This window comes from Sphaerodactylus townsendi, linkage group LG03, assembly GCF_021028975.2.
Source record: "Sphaerodactylus townsendi isolate TG3544 linkage group LG03, MPM_Stown_v2.3, whole genome shotgun sequence".
NCBI classification, from domain to species: Eukaryota; Metazoa; Chordata; class Lepidosauria; order Squamata; family Sphaerodactylidae; genus Sphaerodactylus; species Sphaerodactylus townsendi.
The window spans coordinates 66711841-66739364 of record NC_059427.1 but is presented as its reverse complement, the minus strand read 5'-3'; the positions used below and the strand labels follow the sequence as shown (position 1 = coordinate 66739364).

The window sequence follows — 27524 nt, the reverse complement described above, 5'->3', positions numbered from 1 at the left end:
TAAAGCTGTTAAGGAGTCGAGGGGAGGGACTGGTGGTTGCTGTTGAGTCACTCCGCTAAATGCAGAATGAGTGAAGGGAAGGGATGCCCGGCTTCGGGCGAGGGCGCGGCCTTGGAGACTCGCCGGCTGGCTTTCTAGTTTGCTTTCCTATCAAACTTGGAAACGCCTTTTTCGCTTCTCTTTATTCCCCCCCCCCCCCCCCCCCCGTTTTAAACTGAATCTGCTGAAGAGTTCTGAGGATCCTTCAGATTTGTGCGGGCTTTTTGTTACCGCAATAAAAACACGCTTTTATTTATACATATACACACGTTTACAAGAGTTTTTCATGGCGGGTTGGTTCGGCTCTGTGCCGTAAACCGCCATGCACGGGATGAGCCCAGTTGCATTCACTGAGCCCGAGGGCTCCTCCCGCTGGCATTGCCGGGATCCCTTGGGAGGATCTCTGGCTGTTCCAGCGGCGATCCGAGCTGCCCGTTGGTTGCCTGTGGGCCGCGCTATAGAGGCGTGTTGTTGCTGCACTGTTATGTAGGCAGGCTGAGGTCACCAGCAGGCAGGGGAAAGAGAAAGCACTGATTGCAGCAAAGGCTGACTTGCCCAAACTTGCCCGGCTGCCGACCTTTCCGCTGCCAATACCGACGGCGGACCCCCCCACCCTTCCCCGGTAAGTTTGGTACCCCAGGGCAGGAGGGGGTAAGGAATAGGGCGGGTGGTGGCTTCTCTAGGGATGCATTGCTGCTAAAGTGATGAGCAAGGGAAGATATCCTGGAACTGATTTCTAAGACAGAGAAAAGTCAGGGACGGTCCCAAGGGTAGAAGGGTTGGCGGCTGGTTCACTTCTTCCAGGCCACTGCAGCTGGAGTAAGTAAATGCATGCCTTACTGGGCGACAGAACCCCAAATAGAAATACTTTCGTTTCAGAGGCCACCGATTGCTGAAGGCTTGTAAATAGATCGCCCAAGGCAAGCAATCAAACCCGGAAGTTTTGTAAACAACAAAAGAGGTGCTCTGGCTTGGCTGGTTGAGGCTGGTGGTTAAATTAAGTATATATGGGCAAGTAGGCTAGTCACAATTCTCATGATCTAGTAACATTTGTTTGCTGTAGATCTTCACTACTGGATAAGCAATGCATCCAGTAAAAGAGCAAGATTCAAGTCCTATGGAACCTTCAAGGTCAATACTATTTTCCTGGTATAAGTTTTTATGGTCAGATAACACTATGAATGGCAATCACTGAGCCCATTTATCACAGTTAGATTGTTGGAGGGGTATTGCAAAGAAGGGAGTCAAGATGTAAAGGTACAAATTCAAAGTGTAATCAGCTTGATTAAAGCAAGGTAGAAATGTTTAGGGGCAAAAAATTAGCATCTGTAATGGGATAAGCATCCTGTGTTCCTATCATTCTCTTCAGATACAGACCAACATCTGAAAGGCACTTTCTGTGGCTGAACTCCTCATTTGGAAGTACAAGGAGCTATTGGAAACTATAACCAGCATAGTAACATTATTTGCCATGCACAGATTATATCCATTCCATTCTTGGAGGGAGAGAGAGTGGTTTAGCTTATTTTATGTGAATCATCTGAAAAATATTTGCAAACAGCTTTCTGAAGCAAATCTGCTAAATTGTCTGTCACAGTACTATTTAGACTGGAAGCTGGTTAACAATGGCTAACAAAATGATCTGTAAGATCTTGGTCTTCTCTGTGCCACTAGGGAGCCTTAGACAATGGTTTGCTGCTAGTATATTGTCCACCTCGTTGCCGGGCAGCTTCCCTATCTGAGCTGACGGAGGTGGGCTCAGATGTGGGGTTGGAGTCCCCTGCCATGGCGGTGCTGGGGAATTTCAACATTCACACACAGACTAGACTCACTGGACCAGCTCAACTTTTTATGACCTCTATAACGACGATACATCTGTCTCAGTTTGTGACTGGCCCAACTCATACAGCAGGACATATCCTTGTTTTAGCCTTTGCCACAGACTGTAGTAGTGGAGACTACCCATTAATACAATGGCTGATAATAAGGCCATTATCATGGATCAAAAATTTCCTGGTAAGATTTGGAACTGCAGTGACAATTCTCTCCCGCCCCCAAGAGGAGGGAGATAGTCCGCCCTTGGAGTCTTATGGAACCCGAATGGTTCCTGAATGCTCTGGGGGATTTTCTGGATGGACTGTCGAGGCTCTTGTCTCTCTCTGGAATGTAGAGATGAACAGGGCCAGTGACATGATTGCTCCCAAGTGCCTTCGCCTTACCAGTAGAACCCATAAAACTCTGTGGTATTCTATGGAGCTCCAGGCTATGAAACAGGAAGGTTGACGGCTAGTGCACAGGTGCCTTAAATCCCACTGTGAGGCTGGCTGAACCCGAGTTAGAGCACATTAGTGTGCCTATCAGGTGGCAGTGGTGAGGGTAAAAAGGAGTTCTTTTTTTCTACCACGATTGAATCCTCAAGTATTTGTCCAGCAAAACTTTTCTGTATATTGAATGGCCTTGTAAGATCAAGGCCTAGGATCCAAGGGCAGTAGACAATAAGGTTTGTTGTGAAAACTTTGCAAGATACTTTTAGGGCAAAGTTGCTCCGATCCACAAGGAATTGGATACCACAACTGAGAATGGTCATGAGGCATTCAGAGAACCATCTGGTCCAGTTATTTTGTATCAGTTTCACTTAACGAGACCTGACGATATGGACAAGTTGCTTGCTGGGGTCTGGCCAACTACATTCTTTTTAGACACTTGTCCTCTTTGGCTTACAAAAACTAGCCACTGGATATTATTGATTGAATACAGGATATGCCAGCAGTAAATACCTCCTTGAGAGAGGTGGTGGTTACACTGGCTCTCAACAAGGCGGTGGTGCACCCCCTTCTTAAGAGATCGCCTTTAGACCCTGAAGATCTAAACAAGTATCGCCTGGTGGCTACCATACCCCTTTTAGCCAAGATATTAGAGAGGATGTGTCCATTCAACCACAGGTATGCTTGGAAGAAGCTGATTATCTAGACCAGGGGTAGGGAACCTGCAGCTCTCCAGATGTTCAGGAACTACAATTCCCATCAGCCTCTGTCAGCATGGCCAATTGGGCATGCTGGTAGGGGCTGATGGGAATTGTAGTTCCTGAACATCTGGAGAGCCGCAGGTTCCCTACCCCTGATCTAGACCCACTTCGATCTGGACTCAGGCCTGCTTGTGGAACTGAAGCAGCCTTGATCTGGGAGGGAGATGGGGGCAGTATGGCTTTGTTGGTCCTCCTGCATCTCTCTTTTGATACTGTTGATCATAGTATCCTCATGGGAAGCCTACGGAGCTTGGGAGTTGAAGGCACCACTTTGCAATGGTTCCATTCCTACATCCACGGCGGAACCAGAGAGTAGTCATGGGAGACTCTTCTCGACACTGTGAGTCCTCTCTTGTGAGGTCCCTCAGGGTTCAATTTTGTTTCTCTTGCTTTTTAACATCTATATGAAACCACTGGGGAGGTTATCAGGATGTTTGGCATAAGATGCCATCAATATGCTTATGACACTCAGCTCTAATTCTTGGTTCCATCCGAATCAGAAGAGGTGGTCGACATTTTTGACAGGTGCTTGGAGGCAGTAATGAGCTGGATGAAGACCAGTAAATTGAGGCTGAATCCAGGCAACACGAGGATACTGTGTGTCAGTGGGACTCGGGTCTGTGAAGTGTGAAGAAATCATGTACTTGATGGGGCTGTATTGCCCTGAAAGGGACAAGTGTGAAATCTGGGGGTGTTCCTGAACTCTGCTATGATACTTGAAGTTCAGGTGGAGGCCAGGAGTACCTGTTCCCAGCTCTGACTGGTTCATCAGCTATGGCGCCTTCTGGACAGAGATGATCTGGCTACAGTAATCCATGGGCTGGTATCCACCAGATTGGACTTATTGTAATGTGCTTTACATGGGCTGCCCTTGAAGATGGTTCAGAAGCTGCAGCTAGTGTAGAACATGGCAGCAAGACTGCTAACAGACTTTGCTGGCCACATGCACATCATGCCAATCTTAGAAGAACTGCACTGACTGCCAGTTCACCACTGAGCCCAGTGTAAGATGTTATTGTTGGCTTATACAGTCATAAATGGCTTGGACCCCAGATATTTTCCCTGAGCGACCTGCCTGTGCCCTAAGATCAGCAGATGAAGCCCTTCTGGTACTACTTTCACTTACAATAATAAAAGAGGTGGAGACCTGAGAAAGGGGTTTTTCAGTAGTGGCCTCAAGACTGTGGAACCCAAGGTGTGTCAAGCATCCTCTTTTAATGCATTCAGAAAACTTGTAAAGGCTCACCTATTTTCCCTGGCCTTGGGATGAAGAGATGGTTTCCTCCTTCTGGTAACAGGAATTTTTAAATAGGTTTTATGAATTTTAAACGGATGTTATGAATTTTAATGTTTTTATAAATTTTGATAGGTTTTTTGGATTTTAAATGGTATTGGTATAGGGTTAAATATTGCATTTGAGTTTTTTTGTTGTACATGTACCCTACCCATTCCTGACCACAGTCAAGAATCGGTTATTGGTTTTATATAATTTTTATCTTGGGTTATAGCCCACCTTGAGACTTTCGGGTAGAGGGTGGGCTAGAAATACATAAAAATAAATAATGTATTAATTCTCCCCTACAACCTCTCCCCTACAACGTGAAGATAACACTGACTGTTCTTATAGGAATTGAAGGAATTGCTAAGGTAATAAACGTGAAGTATAAAAGTGCCATAGGTTATAAATTGGATTAATGCTACTAGGAGGCTATTAGTATCTCGTATTAAGGGTTGATTTGGAGTTCCATTTATTTATTTACTTCATTTATGCCCTACCTGTTTTTTCCAGTGGGTATACAAATCAGCTTGCATTGTTCTGTTCTCCGTTTTATTCTTACAACTACCCTAGCTAGACTGAGAGAGAGAGAGCGCAACTGGGTCACAGTCACCCAGCAAGCTTCCATGGTACAGTGATAATTTGAACCCATGACTCCCAGATCCTAGTCAAACACTCTAACCATTACATAATACTACCTTTTAGTTTTGTGAGGCTAAGTAGCGTTGCTCAATGGCCAGAGCAAACAGTTCAAAGTGAAAATAACATTCTTCAGTTGAGGCAAACTTCAGGGAGATGGCAAGTTACCCATTCTTGATTTGGTGTGGTGAACAGAGTAAGGGAACAAAGTGTTTGTTTTCTGTTGGGTTGTTGGAGTTTTACTGAATTTGAGTCTCTGCCCTAACATAAAGACCAAACATTTAGTAGACATATGTCAAAGTCCTAAGAGTCTCCGCCGTAGCACAGAGAAACGTGCTATGTGGGTGGGTAGAGTTAGGGTCCTGCAGAAACGGAACGGTCCTTTCCTTGGTCTGATTTTGTGCAGAATCTGAAAGCTGCTGTATGTCTTTATGCAGCTTGTGTTGGATGTGCACTTTTTACTCATCTGGTTTTGTTTTTGTGTCATCTGTGTACAGATGCGACTAGGCCTTGTGTTATGTTCCTGTATGAACTATGTGGAAGAGAGTGAAATGTTTATACAGGAAGTTCAGGCATTTTCTGTTCACCATTTTCAAAACCTTGCAGTAAAGCATAAATTTAGAAATTTATTTCCCTTTTGGGCCTAAATTACTCGCATTATACAAAGGAAACTAGAAGTATCCTTTGGTCAGTATTTCCTTTTGCTTTGACACCATTTGATATCATGTTGTTTTGAGATGACACATGCCAGTAAAGTTAAATGAAAACCACTTTCACTGTTATGTACTTTGAGATCAATTCCCAAGTACTACATGAACATATATAATATTGTTTATTATACACATACATTTATGCTTCTGATTTGGCGGTAAACTCTGTGCCACGGTTTGCCCTGAAAAGGATTGGATTGCAGTGTGGACAAAAGCTGTAATTTATGCATGCACCAACCATTAATAAATAATAGTAACACAGTTCAAGAACATTCTGTTCCCATAGGAAACAGAAGTTGAAATTTTGCCATTATCTGTCCTACAGATATAGCATAAATCACGAATTTGACAACAGTGGAGTTGTGTGGAATTCAGACTGTTTGGATCAATCTTTGGGACTTCCTTACATAACCAGTTGCTTGCAACTTTGATATGATTAATTCTGATGGACTCTTGGAATTATTTTGCTCCAGTTGTGTAGAAAAAAACTTTTTCCCTAAGGAGAAAAGCTTTAAGTTTACGTCCCCACCCGGCCTCTGTGTTCTGCAGAGGCCAATCTACTGGTGGTCCCGAGCCCCTCCATGATACGGCTAGCCTCCACCCGGGCCAGGGCCTTCAGTTCCCTGGCCCCTGCCTGGTGGAACTCTTTGCCACCATCTGTCCGTGCCCTATGGGACCTTGAACAGTTATTCAGGACTTGCAAAACGAAATTATTCCACCGGGTCTTGGGGGGGAGGGGGTTAGCCGTTGAAGTGGCATCCCCTACATTCCATCTGTTGGGCGAATTTGTGAAATCTGATGCTGTTCCACCTTGTCTTCCCTCTTTGACACAAATAAGATTGTCACCTTACCATATTGCCATCTAATTTTTATACTGGTTTGTGCTGTGTTTCTTAACTTATTAATTTTAAGTGGTTTTATATTGTACTGGGTTTTATTTTGTTGTAAACCTCCCAGAGCCCTTCGGGGGTGGGCGGTATAAAAAGTCCAACTAATTAATTGATTGATTGATTGATTGATTGATTGATTGATTGATTGATTGATTGATTGATTGATTGATTGATTGATTGATTAATAATAAATGGTGAGGCTGAGCACCAAATGGTATGCTGCCAGGTCTATGACTAGGTGTCCTAATGTTGTCTGTCTTAATTAAACAGGAGTCTAGTGACACATCACAGACCAGTCAATCTTATGTGAGTCAGAGCTTGCTTTATCATCTATCTCATCTAATGTATTAGTTCTAATTCATTAGTATCATCTAACTCATCTAATTTATTAGTTCTGGGTTGAAGTAAGCTGTGATCCACAAAAACTTCCACTGGAATAAATTTTGTAAGGCCTTAAGGTGCTGCTGGACTCCTGTTCCATTTTGCTCCAACAGAAGAACATGGTTACACCACTGAGGTTTTAAAAATGAAATTAGATAGGGACTGGGAGATGCCAGCTTGATCAGATCATGGGATAGTAGATAACTAATCCACCCATGATGGTTTTCTGACTGAATTCCCTCCCTGCTGCTGCTTCTTGGGGTGGGGGGAGATATCATTACTGGCATGGTTTCCCTTAATGGGCCAGCAGCAGTTCAGGGGAAAGATATTTCTATGAGGAAATATTTTTAGTGATTGGCAGTTCCCTGCAGCTGCATTTCATTTTACAAAGGAGAGGTATCAAGACTCCCTGTTTTAAAAAGCCCATGCTTAATATAGAGTTTGGTCCTGAGTTGGCTAGGAACCAGATGTTTTAGGAGCTTGTGTAATGGCGGGGGGGGGGGTGTTGTTAGTGAGAGTGGAACCTAAAAGTGGTCTTTGACTGTGAGTGCTGCAGTAGTTTTTGCTGTTTGCCTAAGGCGTAGGTTTCAGCCTCTGGCTTAGGGTCATGCTACTGGCAGCATGTTTGAAGAAAGAAGCAGCGGAACTGGTTCCATTTGGGACTTGTCAAGCTGTTTTAGAGTGATGTCTAAACAGAAAAACCTTGGACTAACTGAAACCAAATAACTTAGCAAGAAAATGTGAATCAGCTAGCACTGAAACAATGCAAGGGAGTCGGTTCCCAACATGATCCCATGGCAGACACTTTTTCTTTTCCGCTTTGGGTGGAGAGGAGGGACTGAGTTCTCTTCAGGAATATTAGTTGTTTGCAACAGGTCCCCAGGAATTCACACCCAGGACTGAGTCAGTCTCTCTCCTTGCAGTACCAAGTGATTTTAATTAGCTCTTCTGATGTTGTTTGTGTCTGTGTGTGTGGTGGAAATAGGTTGAGACTCTCCTCTGGATATCATGCCCCCGAAGCGCAAGGCCCCTGCCCAAACCCAGACAGCAGTCAAGGGCAAGAAGGTAAAAAAGGAGCCTGAGCCAGAAGAAGACAGCTTCCGTTCCACCGTGGAAGCACTGAAGGCAGCTCCCAAGGAGAAGCTGAAAGCTAAAATCGATGTTTCCTGCTACCTATGTAAAGCCAGTGACGCCAAGGTAAGGTTAACACTTTGACAGAAGTTCTACTTGTGCTCTGTCTGCATTGGGCACAGTGGAGGGAAGAAAGCACTTACTATTTTTCCTAACTTTGGAACAGGATGGCACAATGTAAAAGGAGGCTACTGTCTCCTGATCATCTGTGGCTGGAATTATTATTAATTTGATTTTGACATTGTTGAAGGCTTTCACGGCTGGAATCACTGGGGTGCTGTGTGGTTTCCGGGCTGTATGGCCGTGTTCTAGCAGCATTCTCTCCTGACATTTTGCCTGCATCTGTGGCTGGCATCTTCAGAGGATCCTCTGAAGATGCCAGCCACAGATGCAGGCAAAACATCAGGAGAGAATGCTGCTAGAACACGGCCATACAGCCTGGAAACCACACAGCACCCCAATTTGATCTTGAGCTTTCTTTCATCTTGAAGCTCTTTCTGCTGAGTCTCTGTTGTTTTGGTTAAGTGACCTGTTCACCCAGTTATAAGTCACATTTCATCTGTATGTAGAAGGAAAATTAACTGAGTTGGGAGCATGTTTTTCCTGCCAGCTCATTAGCTAATAATTTCCTGGTACAGATGTGGAAAACATTCTTTCTTCAGGATTCCAACACAGATAGGAATTATGATAATAGAATCACAGAGTTGGGAGGAGCCACACAGGCTTTCTAGTGATCTCTCTCCAATGCAGAATCAGCCTGAAGCATCCCTGACAAGTATCTATCCAACCACTTCTTAGAGACTGCCAGTAAGAGGGAGCTTACCACCATCACAGGCAGCCAATTCCACTGCTGAGCAGCTCTTACTGTAAAAAAATTATAGTATCATAGAGTTGGAATTCATCAGTCTCTAACATGAACTACATTAGTAGCCTGAGATAATATTGATATAATGCTGGGGATTCCTGGCAAGGTATTTAATAGTAATATTTTTATGGTGCTTGCCTTGTTTGTTCTTGCAGTACTCCTGCATCATAATAGTATTCTCCTTTTTAGAAATGCCAAACTAAGACTGAGATATAGGGGTTGACTGAGCGCCATTCTGTCAGTCTATGGATGAACAGGTCAAAGTGCAGGGTTCCACTGATATGCACTGATTTATCTCTTTCTGGCATAAATGCAACATGGTTGTGAGTGTCTAAGAAGAGGTGTTCTCATATTTCCTGTTTAATGTTTATTCTTGTAGGTCTATGAGGACTATGATTGCATGCTGAACCAAACCAACATAGGCCACAACAACAACAAATTTTACATTATCCAACTCATAGAGCATAATGGGAGTTACAGCTGTTGGAACCGTTGGGGTCGGGTGGTAAGTATCTTTTGCACACTGTGACTGCTGGGGCTCAAGCATGCTTCTCCTTTGATCCAGGTGGTGGGTCACAAACTCTGAAAATGTAATAGCTGTTTCTTTAAACATGCTTCTGAGAGCTATCCTGAGACAATTTTAGCCATTATTCAGATTTCTTATGTATCCTCCTATAATGTTTCCTAAACTGTAGTTTCCAGATAGGCCCCAAGGACCTGCTTGCAAGCAGCATTCCCTGAACGTGTTCCTTGCTGGTTCTGTACAGTATGCATCTCTGTTTCCCCACCCCCTAGTTAGATAGGATCTAGTATTGTTTATGTGGCCAGGAAGACCTACAAGTATTAGACATCCATCTGAGTGAATGTGACACACTTTCTTGTTTGGTCTAAATTCAAACTGGGAAAACCAAGTGTGCTCCTATTCATAGAAGGCTGAGTTTTACATCCAGTGTGTAACAGATGACAATCACATAAATACTATGGGATCACTTTGGTTAAGTAAGCTTGAAAAGGAGCATGGGCAGCTCAATCAGTGTATGTGTGTTTGTGTGGACCGCTCTGTGGAGTCGGTGCAGCTCTGCGCCAGCATGGGTACCCACCCTGCCAGCGTGAGGGGGAATTACTTACCGTGGTGCCTGAGTGTTACATGGCTCAACAGTGCCCAACCTGGAAGCTGCTGCCCTCGCCTAGGCTTGACAGCACAAAAAACATTGCCACTGCAGCTGGGGGTGTTTGAGGGGTAGGCTGGAGCAGAACCGTCATTAGTCAGCTTCCTCTCAGCCTTTGTCTGTCAGAACACCAGCACTAGAGATTTGGGCTTACGCCACTCTTTTGGATGGCATAAGCCCATGGTGCCCAATGGAGGGCTTCTCAGCAGTGGGGAAACTTTTTTTTTAGCCTCCCTGCACTACCAAGAAGTCCTCCTGAACGTGGCGAGGCAGTGGCAAAGTGGTGCTGTGACCCACTGCCACAGGCTCTGGATTGTTCTGTAGAACCTGAATATGCTGAGCAGCAGGACAGTTTTTATTGAGAAGAAGAACACTTGTGCAATCAGATTAATATAGCACATAGAGCATAATATAACACCCAATACTACAATGAGCATTTTGAAAAGAAGAGTTCCAAATAGTCACCTGTCCTTTTGTGTGATGTGTACTACTCAAGGAAGGGAAGTAGGAAATACAAGAGAGAGCAGGAGGGGAAAGTAGAAGTATGTATTGGGATCTGTCTTGTTTCTCGTGTGGTGTGATCAGCCTGTTAGTACTCTGGCCATGCCCCCTTTCTGCCTGTATTCAAGCTTTGTTCTACAAATAGCCAACCACGTGTTTTGTTGGTTTCATGTGGGTGTAACACTAGCTGGTCTGGGACCAAGAGGGGAAAAGGGGAGAGGCTGACAAAATTGAGGTTTGATGGCAACACTGGAAGGTGAAAGCTATAAAACTGGGCTGCTCACGAAGTAGGGCTATCTGCATGTTTGGTGGGTTCTCTTGGGTATGCAGAAAGATAAATTAGTAAGAAGGGGGAAACTTAAAATGGCTGGAGGATGAAAAATGCTCCAAAAGCAGTGGAATTTTAAGAGCAATTGAGCAACATTGAAAGAATAAGGAGAAGCAAAAGGAAAAATGGCCTGCTCAGGTCCCTGGAAGGGGAGGTTTGGGGTGGGCGTGGGATTGTCCCTCCCCCAGCTTATTGTAAAACTGCCCACAAGACTGTAAACACTTTAAAGTCAATCATGCTTGCAAATACGTTCATGAACTCTCTGTGTATTTATCTGCAGCTGTGTATCCAGCACAGGTGTTATCAGAGGCACAGTCTTGTAGGTTCCCATGATAGTCATTATTCAAAGTAGTTGCTCCAGACATGTACGCTTGCTTCAGGTCAACAGGTTTATAGTCACAGTATGCAAATCTCTCACTTTGACTTCTGAGATATGTGATGTGAAGCAGTTTGACTCAGGTGATTAGGTATGTAAAGCAATACATTTCTCCTTTCTGCTGGCCAAGGATTCTGTTAATAAAAATCTATGCAATGAATCTTTAAGGATCTATTGCCACTATCTGCTATGTGGCTAAACTACACACTCCACAATGTGTTTCTCATACATAGCCTGTATTTAGCTGCCTGAGTACAGTTCACTTTATCATGCTGTGCTTCTTCTGCTGTACTCTTCTCACCCCCCCCCCCCGCCACACACACACACACACTTTTCCTGATTTGTTGTTCTATAGGAGACAGTTTTGACAGAGTAGCAAGCGCACACTTGAACACATGGCCAGTTCTGTGGAGACCACATACATGTGATGTTGTGGTAGAAAAGTTTACATCATAATAGTCCTAGTTAGCTTTATCAGTAGCAGCTCCTGTGTTCTGAGACTTTCCAGGAAATAGATCAGTATTTTGTTAAGTAATTTTACCATCTATAGCCAGAACAGCAGGGTTCCTGGGGGGGAAAGATGTGATTCCTTTGGAAAATCTATGAAAAAAGTTAAAATATTGAATTTGGGATACATTCAATTCCCCAAGCTCAGTTCAAAATTCTAATTGTGACCCAGCAAGTCAGTGTGTATGGCAGCAGAATTCAGTGTTTCACAGTACCAGATTTTGAACTCAAGATGTTTGAAAGCCCACATATACGTCTATCATCTGTTGCTAATGTTGTTAAGTGTTTTGCTTTGCATTAAGGTAAATGGTCTATTGTGAAAGTCTGTTGCTTGTGCTGCTATAATACTTGACTTCAGTTCTTCCTTGGATCAATTGTCCTTTGCAAAAATACAAGGAACTTTTACATCCAAATACATTATATCGGCTGGGGTTTTTAAAAAAGCACCTCAATGATGAAGTCTACAATAGATTTCTGGGGTTGTTTTATTTGCCACCTCCACATTAATAAACAATGCCTTGGTTGCTCATGAGCAGATGACAGTGTTCTTAAAGTACACATTTGTTGGGCTACCTCCCAGTGAACTGGTTCATTTCTTAAACCATGGCATGTGCTAGGTACAGCAGTATCAAGTACATAGTGCGCTTTTCTTCCATCCAAAAACTTTCATTCTTGATTCTCCGTAAACCATTTGCATTAAACACTTCTGCAATTGTACAGTATTCCAGACAAGGTTGGATTTGGACCTTTTGTTTGCCTGACTGTGTGCTTTTGTGCCAGGGTTTTCTTCATGAGCCATGTTGCTTGGTTGTTTTTCACTGTATTTTGAAGTTTGAGGAAATGGAAAATTTCAATACTGGCTTATGTTCTGGCTTCTTTTTTCCAGATGGTTTCGTTTATCACCTTGGATTTCCTTTATACTTAGTTGCAAAGAGAACTCTCAACTTAGGATAGTTGTGCTCTGCTCAGTCAGTACTGGCTTAGGAGGAACTTTTTGAAGCATTGCCTGTGGCACCGCTGCAGATCTAACCTCATCCTGTCCTCTTGTGATGACCTGGGTTCACCTCAGGTTAGTCTGGGATGACAGCTAGTGTCTGCCAGTTGTCTTCCTCCCTTTTTCCCTCAGTTCAAGTTTCATAAGGTGTTTGTTTCCTGGAATACTTTGTCATGCACTGGCAGGACTTTTACATTTGAGAAAGTTGAATATGAACTCCTTTCTTCCCTTTCACCGATAGACATCCTGTGTAGCTCCTGTCCTTGTTTTACCTAATGGACACACTCATGCTCCACTCCTATTCCTATGCATTTTTTCTTGGGGAATGCGGGTGGGAGTTTCAAGATCTTCTCGTCTCCACAGGCCAGGCACAGAGCTGAAGTTTCCAGGTAGCTTTCTCTTTCTACAACCAAAAGGCTGCTGACAGTTCTAGTATGTAGTTCATTCATTCAGTGTCATTCATTGTGGGAGGAGCTCTAATGAGAATCCAGAGATTGTTCTGAGTTTGAGCAGTATATTTCGATATTTAGCATACAGTTGAACAAGTTCTGTGCATTTTATTTCACGTGACATTTCCTCAAATTCTAGAATATTTAAAAAATTTCAACTAATCAACTCATGTTTAAAATGCAAGGAAGCAAGCTTTTGGGTTATACAGAATGCTTCTCTGGGCATCCAGTCCTAAAGCAAAATTGAAAGGTAATTGATGTTCAGGTTGCTATTAACCAGGCAGTAATTACTTCTCTCTAAATCAAAGAAGCAGTAGATTACATATAGGCTGTGCTAAGAACATTATATTTTGGCATTCTGGAGGAGACAGTCTGATTACACAATCCCATCACTTTCTGGAAAACTGGGCTCCCACTAAAGAAGTGATTCCCTTTCCTGTTGGATTTCTTGATTTGCTGGTCAGCAGCTAGTTGAGCTGAAGAGCTTCTTTTTGTGTTGTCTCCATGCAGAGTTTTCTTGTCTGTACTTTCTCAGATCAACTTTAAAAAGAACCACTTTCTCACTTGATGTGCCTTGTTATGCTTTACTAATACAGCTGCATATGTTCCTTTTTGAAAAACTGTGCATCAGATTTATTTGGCTAAACACGTATATGAGCGTTGAATTATCTTGGATAGGTTACTGGTGGACTGGGCAAAGAAACACTGGGTATGAGGGAATGACATAAAGGCCCCATTGGTTTCACTGCTTGTGACAGTTATGGCAGTGGCTACATTAATCAGTGACTGTCCACATAGATTTTGTTAAGAGGAAGCAGAACTCACATTCTACTAGTCAATAAATTGTGTCCCAGTTCAGTCCAGAAGGCCAAGCATCAGTGTTGCATTCCAGAAGGCCTGTCTTAACTTGTTGAAGTCTTGGTAGTTGGAGGACCTTTGGAGAAAGCTTCACTTCCCAGCATGCAATTTGCCACTTAAAGAAGACATCTGGCTCTCTTGAGTGCTGACAGGGACCACAATTTCTAAGTAGGAAGCATATCCTCATTAACCTCTGGGCTGCTTTTGGAGGCATCATCATGTAACTCATAGGCTGGAGACTCAGACTGAAAGTTACCAGTCAACCAGCTCCATCCAACAGGCCTGGTGCCCAACCATGTGCCATGGCTGTGTCTATCTGCCGCTCCCAAGGAGGCTTCCTGATGGCATGGGGAGGCTGAAAATGCAAAGAAGTCTCCCCACTGCCAGGAAGCCTCCATTGGGCTTAATAGACACATGCCACCGAAAAGGTGGTATAAATCCTAAGCCCTGGCTGCTGGTGCAACTGGGGCAATGGCCAACGTCTACACCCCTGAACTGCCCCCGCTATACTGGTGGGGGCACAGGGACAGCATTCATCTTCATATCCCACCACCGTGGAGGGCTGTGGCAGCCAATGGCATGGCCTCACACCACTCCCAATGGCGGATCCCCCTCCCTTTGGATGGGGCAGCAAATATTACAGATCAATGTAGATATCTAACAGCCAACCCTTATTCATAAAAACATATGCCAAGTCATGCCAATTTGTCCAAGTAACTCAGTATAGTTGTCTCTGACTAGAAGCAGTCTTCCAAGGTCTCAGGAGAGAAGGGCATTTCTTCACACACTTGCCATATGAGATCATTTAAAGAGAAATACCAATGTAACTTAGAACCATATGAACTTAAACCCGGGACACTGTCACTGACCCATAGCATGGTGTCTCCTGAACAGGCTGTCTAATATTCCAGTGTTCAACCTACATCTGAATGAGAGTGTACTGTTGTGGTTACCACTCATCAGGCAGCCTTCCCAACTTCATCTGACTTACTCAAATCATTGCTATTAGACCTGCTATTCCAACAATGACCTCTGTTGAATTTTAGGAGTGTCATCTCCCACCCACCACCCCCACCCCCCCACCCCCACGCTACTGTTTTTAGAATTCTGTTCTTCTATGGATTTTCTTGCTCTTGTTCCTAAATTATCTGAGGGGGAGGCACACTTGTCCATGTTATAAATAAAATAAATATGAATGCATCATCGCTCTTGAATGGAGATTATCTGTCCCTCACCCGCCCACTGACCCACCCACCCAATGTTTGAATGCAGCCAAAGATCTAAAGTTCTCTTTCATTTTAGAAGCATTAACTTTCAGAACTCCACATCAACTTACATCTTATCAATCAGTCATATCTCAAAGGCCTGTCACAAGGCCCTCTTAGAAGCTGCACAAATAACATAAACCAACAGAGGGTCTCCATCTGTTGCTTTGAATGAAAGTTATGCTGCCACCACCAAAGCTTCTCTATGTGTTCAGGCACTCCAAAGTCCTGGCAAAAGGCACAGCCTATGACTGAACCTCTAAACACTCCAATGTTCTTTTCATTTCAGAGCACTTCAGACTACCAGCTGTCAATCCCAAGCATGAAACAGACTCAAATCAAGAAGTGGGGGTGTTCTCTGGAATCCTAGAACAAAGCATGCTTAAACATGGAAAACGGTGTAGTAAAAAACAAATGGGCACCACAGAACTTAACAGATAGAAGAAAGTCACCTATATATGCACTTGAGTAGGGTAGATCCTGCCTTAGAATTCAGGGTTTTTATATGAAAATGCATAGTTCTGGATCACAAGCATCTTCTCGAACAATCATATACCCTGCAAATCTCTCACACAAACCATAATGCCAGGCAAAGCCCTCCTTGAGGTAATGGCTCTTGACTTTGAAGGTGAAGTAAAATTCCCTTGCAACCTACTGGCCCTTAATTTGATTTCTATCTCCCTCCGTTTTGGGGAATTAAAACCTATACTTCCTTACCAGTTTATCTCCTGAAACAACTAAAATTCAGTAAGTTAACGATTACGCATGAATGGGTTCTCTTGATGTTTGAGCAAATATTAAATAAAAAATGCAAAGTGCTTGTGGACAGGAAACATAATTTAGATCCTTGGCAACAGGGTTCTGGACTATACATATTTATTGCACAGATGTCTCAGAAAGGGTTTTACAGGAAAAAAAAGTATTTCAAAGGAGCATTGCAAATACCTCAGACTCAGTGGTTGCATCCTGTGCCCCAATAGCATACCCTTCACATTGTTGGTCTGAAAATGCTACAGATGATTGCCTAGATCCAGCAGTACATCAGAGAAAATCCATCTCAGCTGCAATCTTCCTGCTTTCTCTTCCCAAAAACAGTTCCTTTTGTCCCCAGGAAAGTTTACTCCCAGGATGTGAAGAAATGGCTATGCAGAATAGTGGTTTCAGTCACAAGAGACCAGAAGCAAAACTGCAACTTTGATAATTCTGTTGCTCAACATAGCTCTCTAACGTATGTGGCTATTACTCCATGTGGATCCTACCGACCTAGGAATCAACTTTTTCAGGGACTGCTTGGGTAAGGGAGTAGTGGGGAAGACCCACAATCACTGCACAAAAGGATCAATGAATCCTGCCTAGCAATCCTGCATTTGTTTCCTATTACATTTCTCACCATTAGATTCTTTATCTTCTTTGACAAAGCAGTGTCATACTGGGGGTAAAAATATCCCATTGATTTACAGTGTTCCGCCAGCTTACCCCTATTGGCGTTGATGTTTTTAGCCTGTGAACATGTTTCAGCATGTATCTTTTGTCATTCTTCAACTTTTTGGTATGATATTTGTTTTGCTCTGACTGTTCAGTTAATTTTGTGACTTAAAGCTTGTGGTGAACTTCTATGGGACAGTTGTCTTTTTCAGTTTGAAGACACTCACTGCACTCCGAAGCAAAATTAAACTCTTCCAAGTCCACTGAAGTCAATTATGCATAAACTAGCAGCAAAGCAGTGGACCCTAGCAAAGGGTGTGGGAGCAAGCATTTCCCCTTGCAATGGGCTTTACTGGGGCCATAGCACCCCCTCCCACTCCCAGCACAATGCTTTCCATCTACCTGTTCCCCACTTATAGGCAAGCTGGACTTTGTGAGTCCTGCTCACCCATTGGTGGAGGTTTTGTCATCACAACAGTCTATCATTTAGCCATTTATTGGTTAGGATCTTCTTGAAGTGGATATTTCTGAACACCCATTTTTCCTTCTGATAATCACTTCAACAACTGTTAACTTCCTATTCTACTCAAAACTCCATCCTGTTCATGCATTGTCTTATAGTAGTCCTTCTCAGATAGAAAGGCAGTTTCTAATAAGAAGAGAGATGAAGGATGGTGTGATGCCCACTCTGATTTCTTCACAAATGAATATATATAGGTGTAAAATAATGTTTATTTCTTTCTCTCCCTATATTTCGCTGCCACCAGAAATTTAATTCCAAACCCTTTTATTCTTTCCCTGAAGTAGTGTATCCGAGCTTTAAAGCAGTTTTGAGGGGCTATGTGGACCCAAGGAAATTATTAGTGTGGGATTCCAGGTTACTTTTTAACAAAATTTTATTTATATATGTTATGTAGCTTAATGTTTTAGGAAATAATTCATAACAAAATAAACTAGGCAACAACTTCTGCTGAGATGACTTTCACTTTACAACAATTCATTCTCTCACCCCTTTACATCTCACATCAAGATTTGACTCCTTTTCTAATCTCTCACTCTCAGTACAGCACAGACTGACTCTCTTCTCAGCCTTCAGTACAGAATACTTTAGCACATAATATTTTTTCTCTTTCTGTCATTCTGCACACATTTTGACTCTCTCTCAGTTCAGCACACTCTCTACTCAGTCACTCTCCAGTGTTAACCAATCATCTTGCTCTCTCATCCCCTTTTCACACACCCCTTCCTTCTCCAACTTACCTCTCAATTTAAACACACACATCACAATTAAAAACTTTACAGACGGGGTCATCAGGATCTCCCAATTTAGACGAAGCTCTCCTCTTGAAGACTGAAAAGTCATTCTGTAGACCTCTCTACTGTGGCAGGCAAGAATAGCCTTATTCGTAAGAAAAAATCAAAGAGAGGTGCCAATCTGGGTGCTTGCTTCTTTACTGTTGATAAAGCTGAAGGAGTGAGACACACAAAAGATTGGAATGAGTTACAACATGCTTAGTGATCTGTGTTTTATTTTCTATTGCTGGTTTTAGGGTGAGTCAGGACAGTCAAAACTCAGCAGCTTTCCTTCCTTGGAAGCTGCCAAGAAGGACTTTGAGAAGAAATTTCGAGATAAGACGAAGAATGGTTGGGCTGACAGAGAGAACTTTGTAGCCCACCCTGGCAAGTACACCTTGATCGAAGTACAACAAGGAGAGGAAGAGGAACAAGAGGTGACAGTGAAGGTAAATGACCAAGGAACACATTTGGGACAAAATTCTGCTAAGGAAGCAAGGGCATTCCAAGGCAAACTAGCAAAAACCTAAATGTATGTAATCTAATGGGTATAAATCTCAATTTCTTAATATATTGTATAATTTCAATAAAAGAGAAGGGGTAACTCCTGGTGAGTTATCCTGGTGCCTTGGCAGTGACCAGAATGCTTTGAGCCAGGAAATTTAACTCTTAATTAACAATTGGGAAAAGCACATTTTTCCATGAATCTTGTAAATATGCTGTAACCTTTAAAAAAAAAATTTAAGGGAGTGCAAGGGACCTGAAACATCCCATGGTCATTGTAGTAAGCTTTAAGAGGTCTCCTGCTGGTTTCTGAACTCCACATGATTCTGAATGCATTGATATAAACTGAGCCATGATTTGTGAAATGGATGGGAGACAGGATATATAGTCCTATGCTTATGTACTTATGCTCTCAGAACTGTTTGGCAGGGGTTGTTCCCAGATAAGTTTGCATCTGAGGTGGCAGTCCTGCCCTAGTTGGGAGCGGTGACGCTGTTTGTGAAGTCAAGCTCAAATCAGCTGTTCTTTTGTCTCCTAGGTGGATGCTGTAGATGGACTGAAGCAAAAGGTACAACCCTGCAGGCTAAACAAGGCTACCCAGGAACTGGTCTCACTCATCTTCAGCAATGACATGTTTAAAGAAGCCATGCAGACCATGAATTTAGGTAAAGGGTGGAGGGGGCTTTGTCTGGTTATGCAAAAGAAACACCATGTCTCTGCATCACTTGGTCTTGGAATCAGTCTAAGGCCACCTGGTCATTCAGGGGTATCTGCTTTGTGGAATTCTACCTTCTTGCTAACCATAGGGCTGTGGCTGGATTGTGGCCTATACAGTTCCAGTGAGGTCAAGCCAAAGTAACTGGCAGCAGGGAAGTTCAGGAGATCAGTGGTCCAAGCCACTAGCAGTGGTGAATTTGGTTCTTTAATCCTCTGTTGCAAATACAGTCAATCTGCTTAGGCCTGGGAGTCGCAAGGGTTGCTTCAGCTGGAGGGCGAAAGGCTGCAATAGACCCCTAACTAGGAATCCTTTCCAGTCCAAGTGGCCCACAGCCACTTGAAGGCCCACTTGAAGTCCATTAAAACCAAAGCAGTCAGAGCAATCCATTCCATATTCCTGGTGTTTCATTTTGCTTCCTGTCAGATGTGAAGAAGATGCCCCTGGGGAAGCTGAGCAAGCAGCAGATTGCCAAAGGCTTTGAAGCCCTGGAGGCCCTTGAGGCAGCCATGCAGAAGCAGCCGCCATCTCGGAAGGAGCTGGAGGAGTGTTCCTCTCGTTTCTACACCATCATCCCACACAACTTTGGCCGTTCTCGGCCTCCATCCATCACCACCCCGGAGGTTATCCAAGCCAAGAAGGACATGCTGCTGGTAAGCGATCTTGAGAACTGGCTCAAGTTTGATTTAAACTCATCTGGGGCACTTTGAACTCATTGCATTGTGTCTCATGCAAAGAGTTATGCATGCTTAATTTGGATGCCGATACAATTGTCCACAAGGGCTGTGGATCTCTGGCATGCTAAAGAAGCACACACCACTGCTTTGCATGGCTGAATGAGATGCTGACCACAAGACCACAAGGGGAAGTTGCTTGGCTTGCCAACCTGACACTGAACTTAAATTGAGCCTCCATTCACCATCTAAGTACATGGAACCTCAGTGTCGAGAAACACGGTGACTGGAAATTTGATTTAGGAGGAATGCTTCAAAGATGATCCTAAAGTCTGGACTCCAGAGCTATTAAGAATAAGCCTTGATCAAGTTTCTTCAGCTGATTGGATGAAGCCTTCCAGAGAAGGCAGAGAAATGGTAGTTGAGGGCAGTAGGGAAAGAGGTAGCAGAGAAGCAGTTTGAAGGTGATTAGATCTTCAGGAAGAAATTTGCCCTCCAAAGCCTTCTGAGGGCTGGGTGAGAGAGAGTCTTTTTTTCGACTTGTGCTGTAAAAGCTATCACAAGCTGGACAGTAACTGCACCATGAGAGGGAAGGAAGGCAGGCCTAAACAGCTTTTGAAATCCCTTGGACTCCTCACCCCCATTGGTCTTTAGTACTGCCACGAGGTGGATGTGCATCCCCCCTAGCTCAGCTTCCTGCACTGGGTAGCCTTTTCTGTATAACTTTGAATGTTTCTTGTAGTACCCAACCTATTCACAGCTGCCAGGTACAATGGGGTGGCTTTAAATGTGGACGTGGGGGCAAACAAAGTTTCACAGGCCAAAGTGCTTAAGCAGCAAAGATTTTTTAAGAATATCAATAACATATATTTTAAAAGCTGTTGAGTGGTATTGGTATGTAATATTTATTACACATACTGTATACTGCTTAACAACGTGTGTGTGTGTGTGTGTATGCACCCGTGCATTTGGGGTTAGAGAAAAAGAAGGGAAAATAATCTAGCTAAAGCTAATTTGACTGTTCTCTGACCTGGCAGATCCTAAAAGAAAGCAATTTTTTTCAGCTCAGCCCCATTCTTCAACTGGCCAGTTCCTTGTCTTCAAATTCTCCAGCAAAGATTTTTTTCCTTTGCCCCCACCCCCCCCACCCCCCCCACCCCACCCCACTCCCCACCCCCCCGGTGGAGTTCTGAAGTCCTTATTTTAGTAATTTTCCTAGACTTGTTTATATCATTTCAGTCTGGTATTTTTCTCCCAGACAGACCTGTGAGGGCATCTGTAGATTTCCCCCTAGCTTTTCAAAACTGTGCTGCCCACCAGCGGATTGTACCCTCAGATTAGGGTATAGTTAGAAACAGGGTAAGGAACCTCGCGGCTCTCAGATGACAAATTCAGGAACTAGTCCATGTATTGCTCAACAGCCCCTTTGGCAATTGGCCAATGCACTGAAAAGGCTGATGGGAATTGTAGTTCCTGAACATCTGGAGAGCCGCAGGTTCCCTACCCCTGGGTTAGAGAGACTGGAGTCCAGGCAGGCAGCAAACAAGGCTTGGTCAAGACAGGCTGGAATCAGGGCAGGCAGCAGGCAAAGGTGTAATCCAAAACAGTCCAGAGTCAGAGCAGGCAAAGGTGTGGTCAGGGCAGTCCAGAGTCAAGGCACAGGCAGGAGATCAGACAGGCTGAGAGCTGGAGGTCAGAGAAAGACAGGAATTTGGCACTTGCCAGGAAGTTCACTCGTTCCACCCAGGCAGAGGCTAGCCCAAGGCAGGGTTTATATAGGAGATTCTGACTAATGAGGCTCGGATCCTGCAAAGACTCAGTCCTCCTCAGATGCAGATGCTTCTGTTTCGCCGAGCTTTCTGCCATAGCTATCAGCAATGTGAGCTCTTCTCCTTTTACTGTGTAATTGCAGTCTCTGCCTTTGTCTTGTTCATGCAGCTGGCTCATTACTTGGCTCTTTTGAGATTCCTGATGGCTCTCCCAACTGCAAAGCATCAAGCTTTGCCTTGGAGCTGGCTCTGCTTTCTGCGTGTTATTGCAAGGAGTCACCTCTGGCTCCACAGTCTCTTCAGGCTCTACATTAGAGTCCTCAGTGTCCATGGATTTTCTCATGACAAAAACTTTCATTTCACCAACTCCACAAGAGGCATTATATTTTGGTTTCCGTTTCTTATTCCGATGTCTCCAAGCTTTTTGAACCTGCCCAAACCTTCAGAATTCTGACACAGGATGGTGGGCACAACCAGAAAATGGCTACTGCAGGAAGCGGAACCTTCCAGAAAATGACCAGAGAATGGGGTCATGAATAATTGTAATAGTAACTTCAACATTTTTGATCTTCTGACAGGATTCCCTTAAAATGAAGATATTGCTTAGAAATATTTTCTTACATGCACAAAGCTTACCTTCAGTCCCTCTGTGAAGATCCTGTTGTGGCAACTTTTTCAAAATTGTTCTGCCAATCAGATCCCCAATGGTCAATGTGAAGCCCTGCTGAGCAAAAGCTCCACCTGACCCCACCTGTTTTCTAAAAACTCTTGGGCAACAGAAAAGGTGTCAGAACAGCAGAATGTTGGGGACTCTTGTCCTAGACTGACCTTATGTACTTTCTGACTGAAACAGATCAAAATCACTTTCCTTCCGCAAAAGGCAAACACGGAAGGAACCAAACAAAAATGATTGAAGCTGTTCTGTGCCTTTACAGTAGCGTGCCAAGTGGAATTTAATCAGCAATTGTGCGGCTTGCACTATTAGGAACTGTGGGAATGAGTGAACCTGTTAGGTTTGTAATGAAACTGCTACAGAGAAGAAAATCAGTCTGACAGAGATTTAATGACTTGAGAGCCATGCCATTTCTAGGACAAAAAAACAGCTTAATACAAATGAATCTTCAATTAAGACATGGCGGCAGCCTTAAGTAATCCAGTAGAATGCTTGGCCAAATGCAGCCTGTGCAGCAATAATGCTATCTATTTTTGAGCACCAGACAGGATCTTTCTTCCTCATCTAAAACATGCTTTAAAGCTTCCTTCGGCTTTCAGGCCAAAGGGTCAATGAACCTTTCCCAGTGTGAGTGGGTCAGTGGGCAAGACGGTTAATAGGTAAGAAACTAGAGTGGCAGATAACTGCCTCCTTCGACTTCTTCCATTTTCTTCTGTACAGGTAATGCAGGTTCTCATTTCTTTCTAGGTGCTGGCAGATATTGAACTGGCCCAGAGCTTACAGGCCCAGAAGAAGAAGGATGATGAAAAGGAAGAGGAGATGAAGGTGGAGGAAGTGCCCCATCCGCTGGACAAGGACTATGGACTGTTGAAGTGTGAGCTCTCCCTGGTGGATCCATCAGCAGAGGATTATAAGGTCTGACATTCCTTCAAAAGGCTTCTCTCATTGCTATTAAGGGCCACTTCACATTATCCCCGTGTCCCTTGTGTGGGCACCCATGGTTCTGTTGATCTTGGAGCTCTGGGCTTGGAAGTTAATTTCCAGGTGCACATGGGAGCAGTTCAGATCAGATCTGGTGTGGGAAGGGTGCGGGGAGAGGGAAAGTGAGCTTAAGCCTCTCTTCAGCCCTGTGTCATTTTCCTTACATGAAATAACTGTGAAGCTGTTATCTGTTGTTATGGGGAAGCTTATGTATATTAACATTAATTTTTATCCTGTTTTTTTATTTGTTTGAAAAAAAACCAAGTGACATACCAATTTCTAAAAACATGCTACATAAAAATTGCATATTGATGAGACAATCAAACAACCCATAATAAATAGCCAATAGAACTAGTGTTTTAAATAAAAATTGGAATTCCCACAAAACAGCTAAATGACATTCTAACCACCCTGTGGAATACCTACAGAGAAGCAACCAGGTAGATTACCCCATAGGTGTTTTGAAGCTCAGGAGTAGCTACTGAAGAAGCCACGTTCCTCATGGAAGCTAGTTTTACCTCAGAATAAGCTGGTACATGGAGCTGGGCATCCTTGGCTGATTTTAAATTAGAGGGAACAGATGCTTCTTGAGATCTGTAGAACTCACCCTTGGCATGGAGATGTTTGCTGTCCCTCTGAATCTTCTTTTTGCTCCCCATTAGCTGATTGTAACCTATGTACAGAATACTGGTTGCACATACCGGAAACTCAAGGTCCTAAATATCTGGAAAGTTAACAGAGATGGTGAGGTAAGGTTAACTGGCATTGCCATTCTCTTTGTTCTTTGGTCACTGATTGTATGCAGCTGTTTTGTCTTGGGGATAGACAGTTCAAAGCTTGTCCTTCTGTGGCACTAGATAAAATTTGTCCTGGGGACTGAAACCTGTTCCTGCCCTGCATTGCGGCTCATAGCTTCTTCTAGTTTGGTCCCAGCAGATCCAGGAACCCTTAATAGGTAGGCAGCCAAGTATGAACTATGCATGTGGCAACAGGGTTCCCAGCAAGCCTAGCAGCCACGCTATATCAGGTTTATGGCCCTGCTGCATTGTCCCAAATGGTAGTTAAGTATAATGAGTAGTTCTGCCTGTACCAATCAGTGCTGAGAGATGTCTCAGAAATTCTGCAACTGGCCCCGAGTTCAGGTTGGTTTCATGAAGATGGAAAAGACTGCACAGTCTGTTAGTTCCACTGGAACATAAAAGCAGGACTATTTGCTTCTCAGCCCCCCCCCCCCCCGGCCCCAATTTTTGCCATATGTCACTCTGTGATTGAAATCATAATCTGCAAAGAAATTCCAGAATATCCCTTAGATGAATAAAAGCAGTGGCAGAGTCTGAAGGAGAAAGCTTCCTCTCCAGATGAGATGAGAGGAGGGCATGTGGTTTGTCTGCATGATCCATAAGTGCCCATCCAGATTAGACTGCAGTCTACACTGTGGTATGCAGAAGTCATGCTCAGTTCCCCACAGAAAGCTTTTTCTGCTTGTGGGTCAGTTTTGCCAGTTGAATGGGCTCTGTCCACTAACTCTTCCCTGTTTTCCTCAACACTGACAGGCCAGTCGTTTTGTGACTCACAACCAGTTGGAGAACCGGCGCTTGCTGTGGCATGGCACCAATGTGGCTGTCATTGCTGCCATCCTGAAGAGTGGCTTGCGTATCATGCCACACTCTGGTGGACGTGTGGGAAAGGGCCTGTACTTCGCTTCTGAAAATAGCAAATCAGCATGTTATGGTGAGATAACTTTCTGTACCCTTCGGAAGAGCATTCTGCCCTCATTGTGCCTTTCTCTGCGATGGTTTGTCTTTGTTATGGGAAAAGGGTTCGTGGGAGGTCTTTGCCCTCTTTTCCAGCTGTAGGTGCAGCCAACCTATATAAAAATACTCTGATGAAACACTGGCCAAACTACTTTTTCTATATTTCATGAAGGAATATGAAAAAGACATGCATTAACTGTATCCCTATTACCCTGTGCTGGCTTTGGATCTTTCATAGTTCTTCCCACCAGCCCTTAAGTCCCTGAAAGCTTAGACTGGAAAGGGAGTCATGGACTTTTTAGGAAACAGAAAGCTTTTGATAGGTATACACCAAGACTACATTTTAAACTGCAATTGTGACTCTATTAAGGTTTTCAAGATGGAAGTTGAATGATTAGGCTAGGAATAAAAGATATTAAATGTTTAGTTTACTATTATATGATCTAATAGAGTCCTGATATAAACCAAAAGCATTCTAAAACCATACAGCCCTGCAGATAACAGTGAGGTTCTTTGCACTTACCAGTTTCATTTGTCTTGTGTTCCTTTAGTGCATTACCTCATAGCTAGGTTTGGAACTCACCAGCAAAGGCAAAATTGGCTAGCCATAATGTGGTGGAGGAGCCATACACAAGTGCTTAGTTTTCTTGAATTATCCAGGACACAAATAAAGCAGAAGGTCCTTTATAGACAAAGACTTAAGTATCCCATTGGTCAGCTGTAGTTCCTTTCACTACGCACTGTGTGGGCCTTCAGTACTTGAAGTAATGCCTCTGGCTTGCCAGATCCCACTTGATTGGATCCCAGTGTGCAGCAGAATGTGAGAAAGAATAAGGCACAGTATGGGTAAGGGACTTGGACACAGGGCTATCAAGGTCTAGATGTTAGGGTAGTAGGATGCCAACTGCCCATCATTTTAATCACTGGGGCCTGCCTTCTTTTCTACAGTGGGCACCACCTCCAAGCAGGTGGGGATAATGTTTCTGAATGAGGTGGCCCTGGGTAAGGAGCATCGCATCACCCGTGATGATTGTTCACTTTGCAAGCCCCCGAATGGCTATGACAGTGTCTTGGCCTGTGGAGTGACTGAGCCAGGTAAGTCTGAGAACTGGATGGTGGCTTCCAGCACATTGATATATTTTAACAGCCAAATGGTCCCATTGCAAAACTTAATCTACAGATTGGAGCCAGATGGAGAGAAGGGCGATTTTCTTCCAAACTTGAGAACCCCTCCTCGCACTTTGCAGAAAAATCACAAACCTCAAAATTTGGATGGGAGTTTAGAAAACATCCCAAAACAGAGAACACCACAGTGGGGACTGAGGAGGAGGAGTGGAAGCCTCTGTTGCCCCTTCTGGCACTGATGCACTGAACTGAGCAGAGTAGCTGCCGCCACCACAACATGAGCCCAGTCAGTGGACATAGCGGGGGGGGGGGGGGGGTATCAGGCAGGGAGAGCGCAGATACTGGAGTTGACAAGGGTGGGCCAGCTAAGTTCCCTCCTCCAGAATTCTTGTGGGCCTCCTCTTGGGTAACCTCTTGTTTCCTTCAACCCTCTCTTGCTTTGTCTTCCCCAGACCCTGCCTATGATAAAGAGATTATTCTGGATGGGAAAAGCGTCAAGGTAGCACAAGGAAAACCTATTGCTCTGACTGAGTATCAGAGCTCTAGCTTCAGCCAAAGTGAATATCTGATCTACCAGGAGAGTCAGTGCCGCATCCGCTACCTCATCCAGCTCCAGTTCTGAGATGCATTCTAAAGCTGCTGACATCTGAGAACTACCTATATACACTGAGGAAAACCTCCCCTTTCTAGCACCAAAGAGGGGTGTGAGATCAACTGCAACTGTGCTCTGAGAGTCTTGGCAGTATTTCCCTGCTCTCAGTAATCCTGGGTCACCACTGGCCTGCAGGGAGAGAAGCAGAGAAAGAGAAAAACTGCTGTCCATCTTTTGAGTCTGTGCAGAACCGCATAACACAGACGACTTGCATTTTGGCAATTTGCTGCTTCATGCTTGCTGGCAAGGAGGAAACTATATTGGCCAGAATCTTAGCCCTTAAAATACCATGGCAACGGGTCCTTGGGCATACCCTATTTCTTGAGGCACTTTGGTCCTGTCAGTACTTTAAATAAACAAATGAATGTATGTTAAGCCCACCCAGATTATTCCTTTTTCCTCTTGGTTTCTGCACATGATCATGTTTTGCAATATTAAATATAGATTACACTTGACGTTACAGTGGTCCTCTTTGTAAGGTATAAAGAGACTAATTGCCTGAGGAAAGATTTTGCCCAAAAGGTGCAGATTCTCATGAATAAATACATGTAAAATA

At 43.8% G+C, this 27524-nt stretch overlaps 1 protein-coding gene across 2 annotated transcripts; it reads left to right on the top strand.

Annotated features, from left to right (window-relative positions):
- The first annotated feature begins 475 nt into the window (after window positions 1-475).
- Window positions 476-27524, top strand: PARP3 (poly(ADP-ribose) polymerase family member 3). Of its 2 annotated transcripts, XM_048490817.1 has the most exons (12): window positions 476-661; window positions 6850-6885; window positions 7946-8157; window positions 9336-9461; window positions 18379-18570; window positions 19164-19290; window positions 19767-19993; window positions 23204-23371; window positions 24100-24186; window positions 24991-25168; window positions 26140-26286; window positions 26769-27524. In XM_048490817.1, exons 3-12 carry the CDS (start codon window positions 7969-7971, stop codon window positions 26936-26938), a joined length of 1611 nt encoding a protein of 536 aa, XP_048346774.1. In that variant the 5' UTR covers window positions 476-661; window positions 6850-6885; window positions 7946-7968; the 3' UTR covers window positions 26939-27524. The 2 variants fall into 2 exon arrangements, with proteins under 2 accessions (XP_048346774.1, XP_048346773.1); XM_048490816.1 differs by lacking the exon at window positions 6850-6885 and having other exon boundaries at window positions 477-661.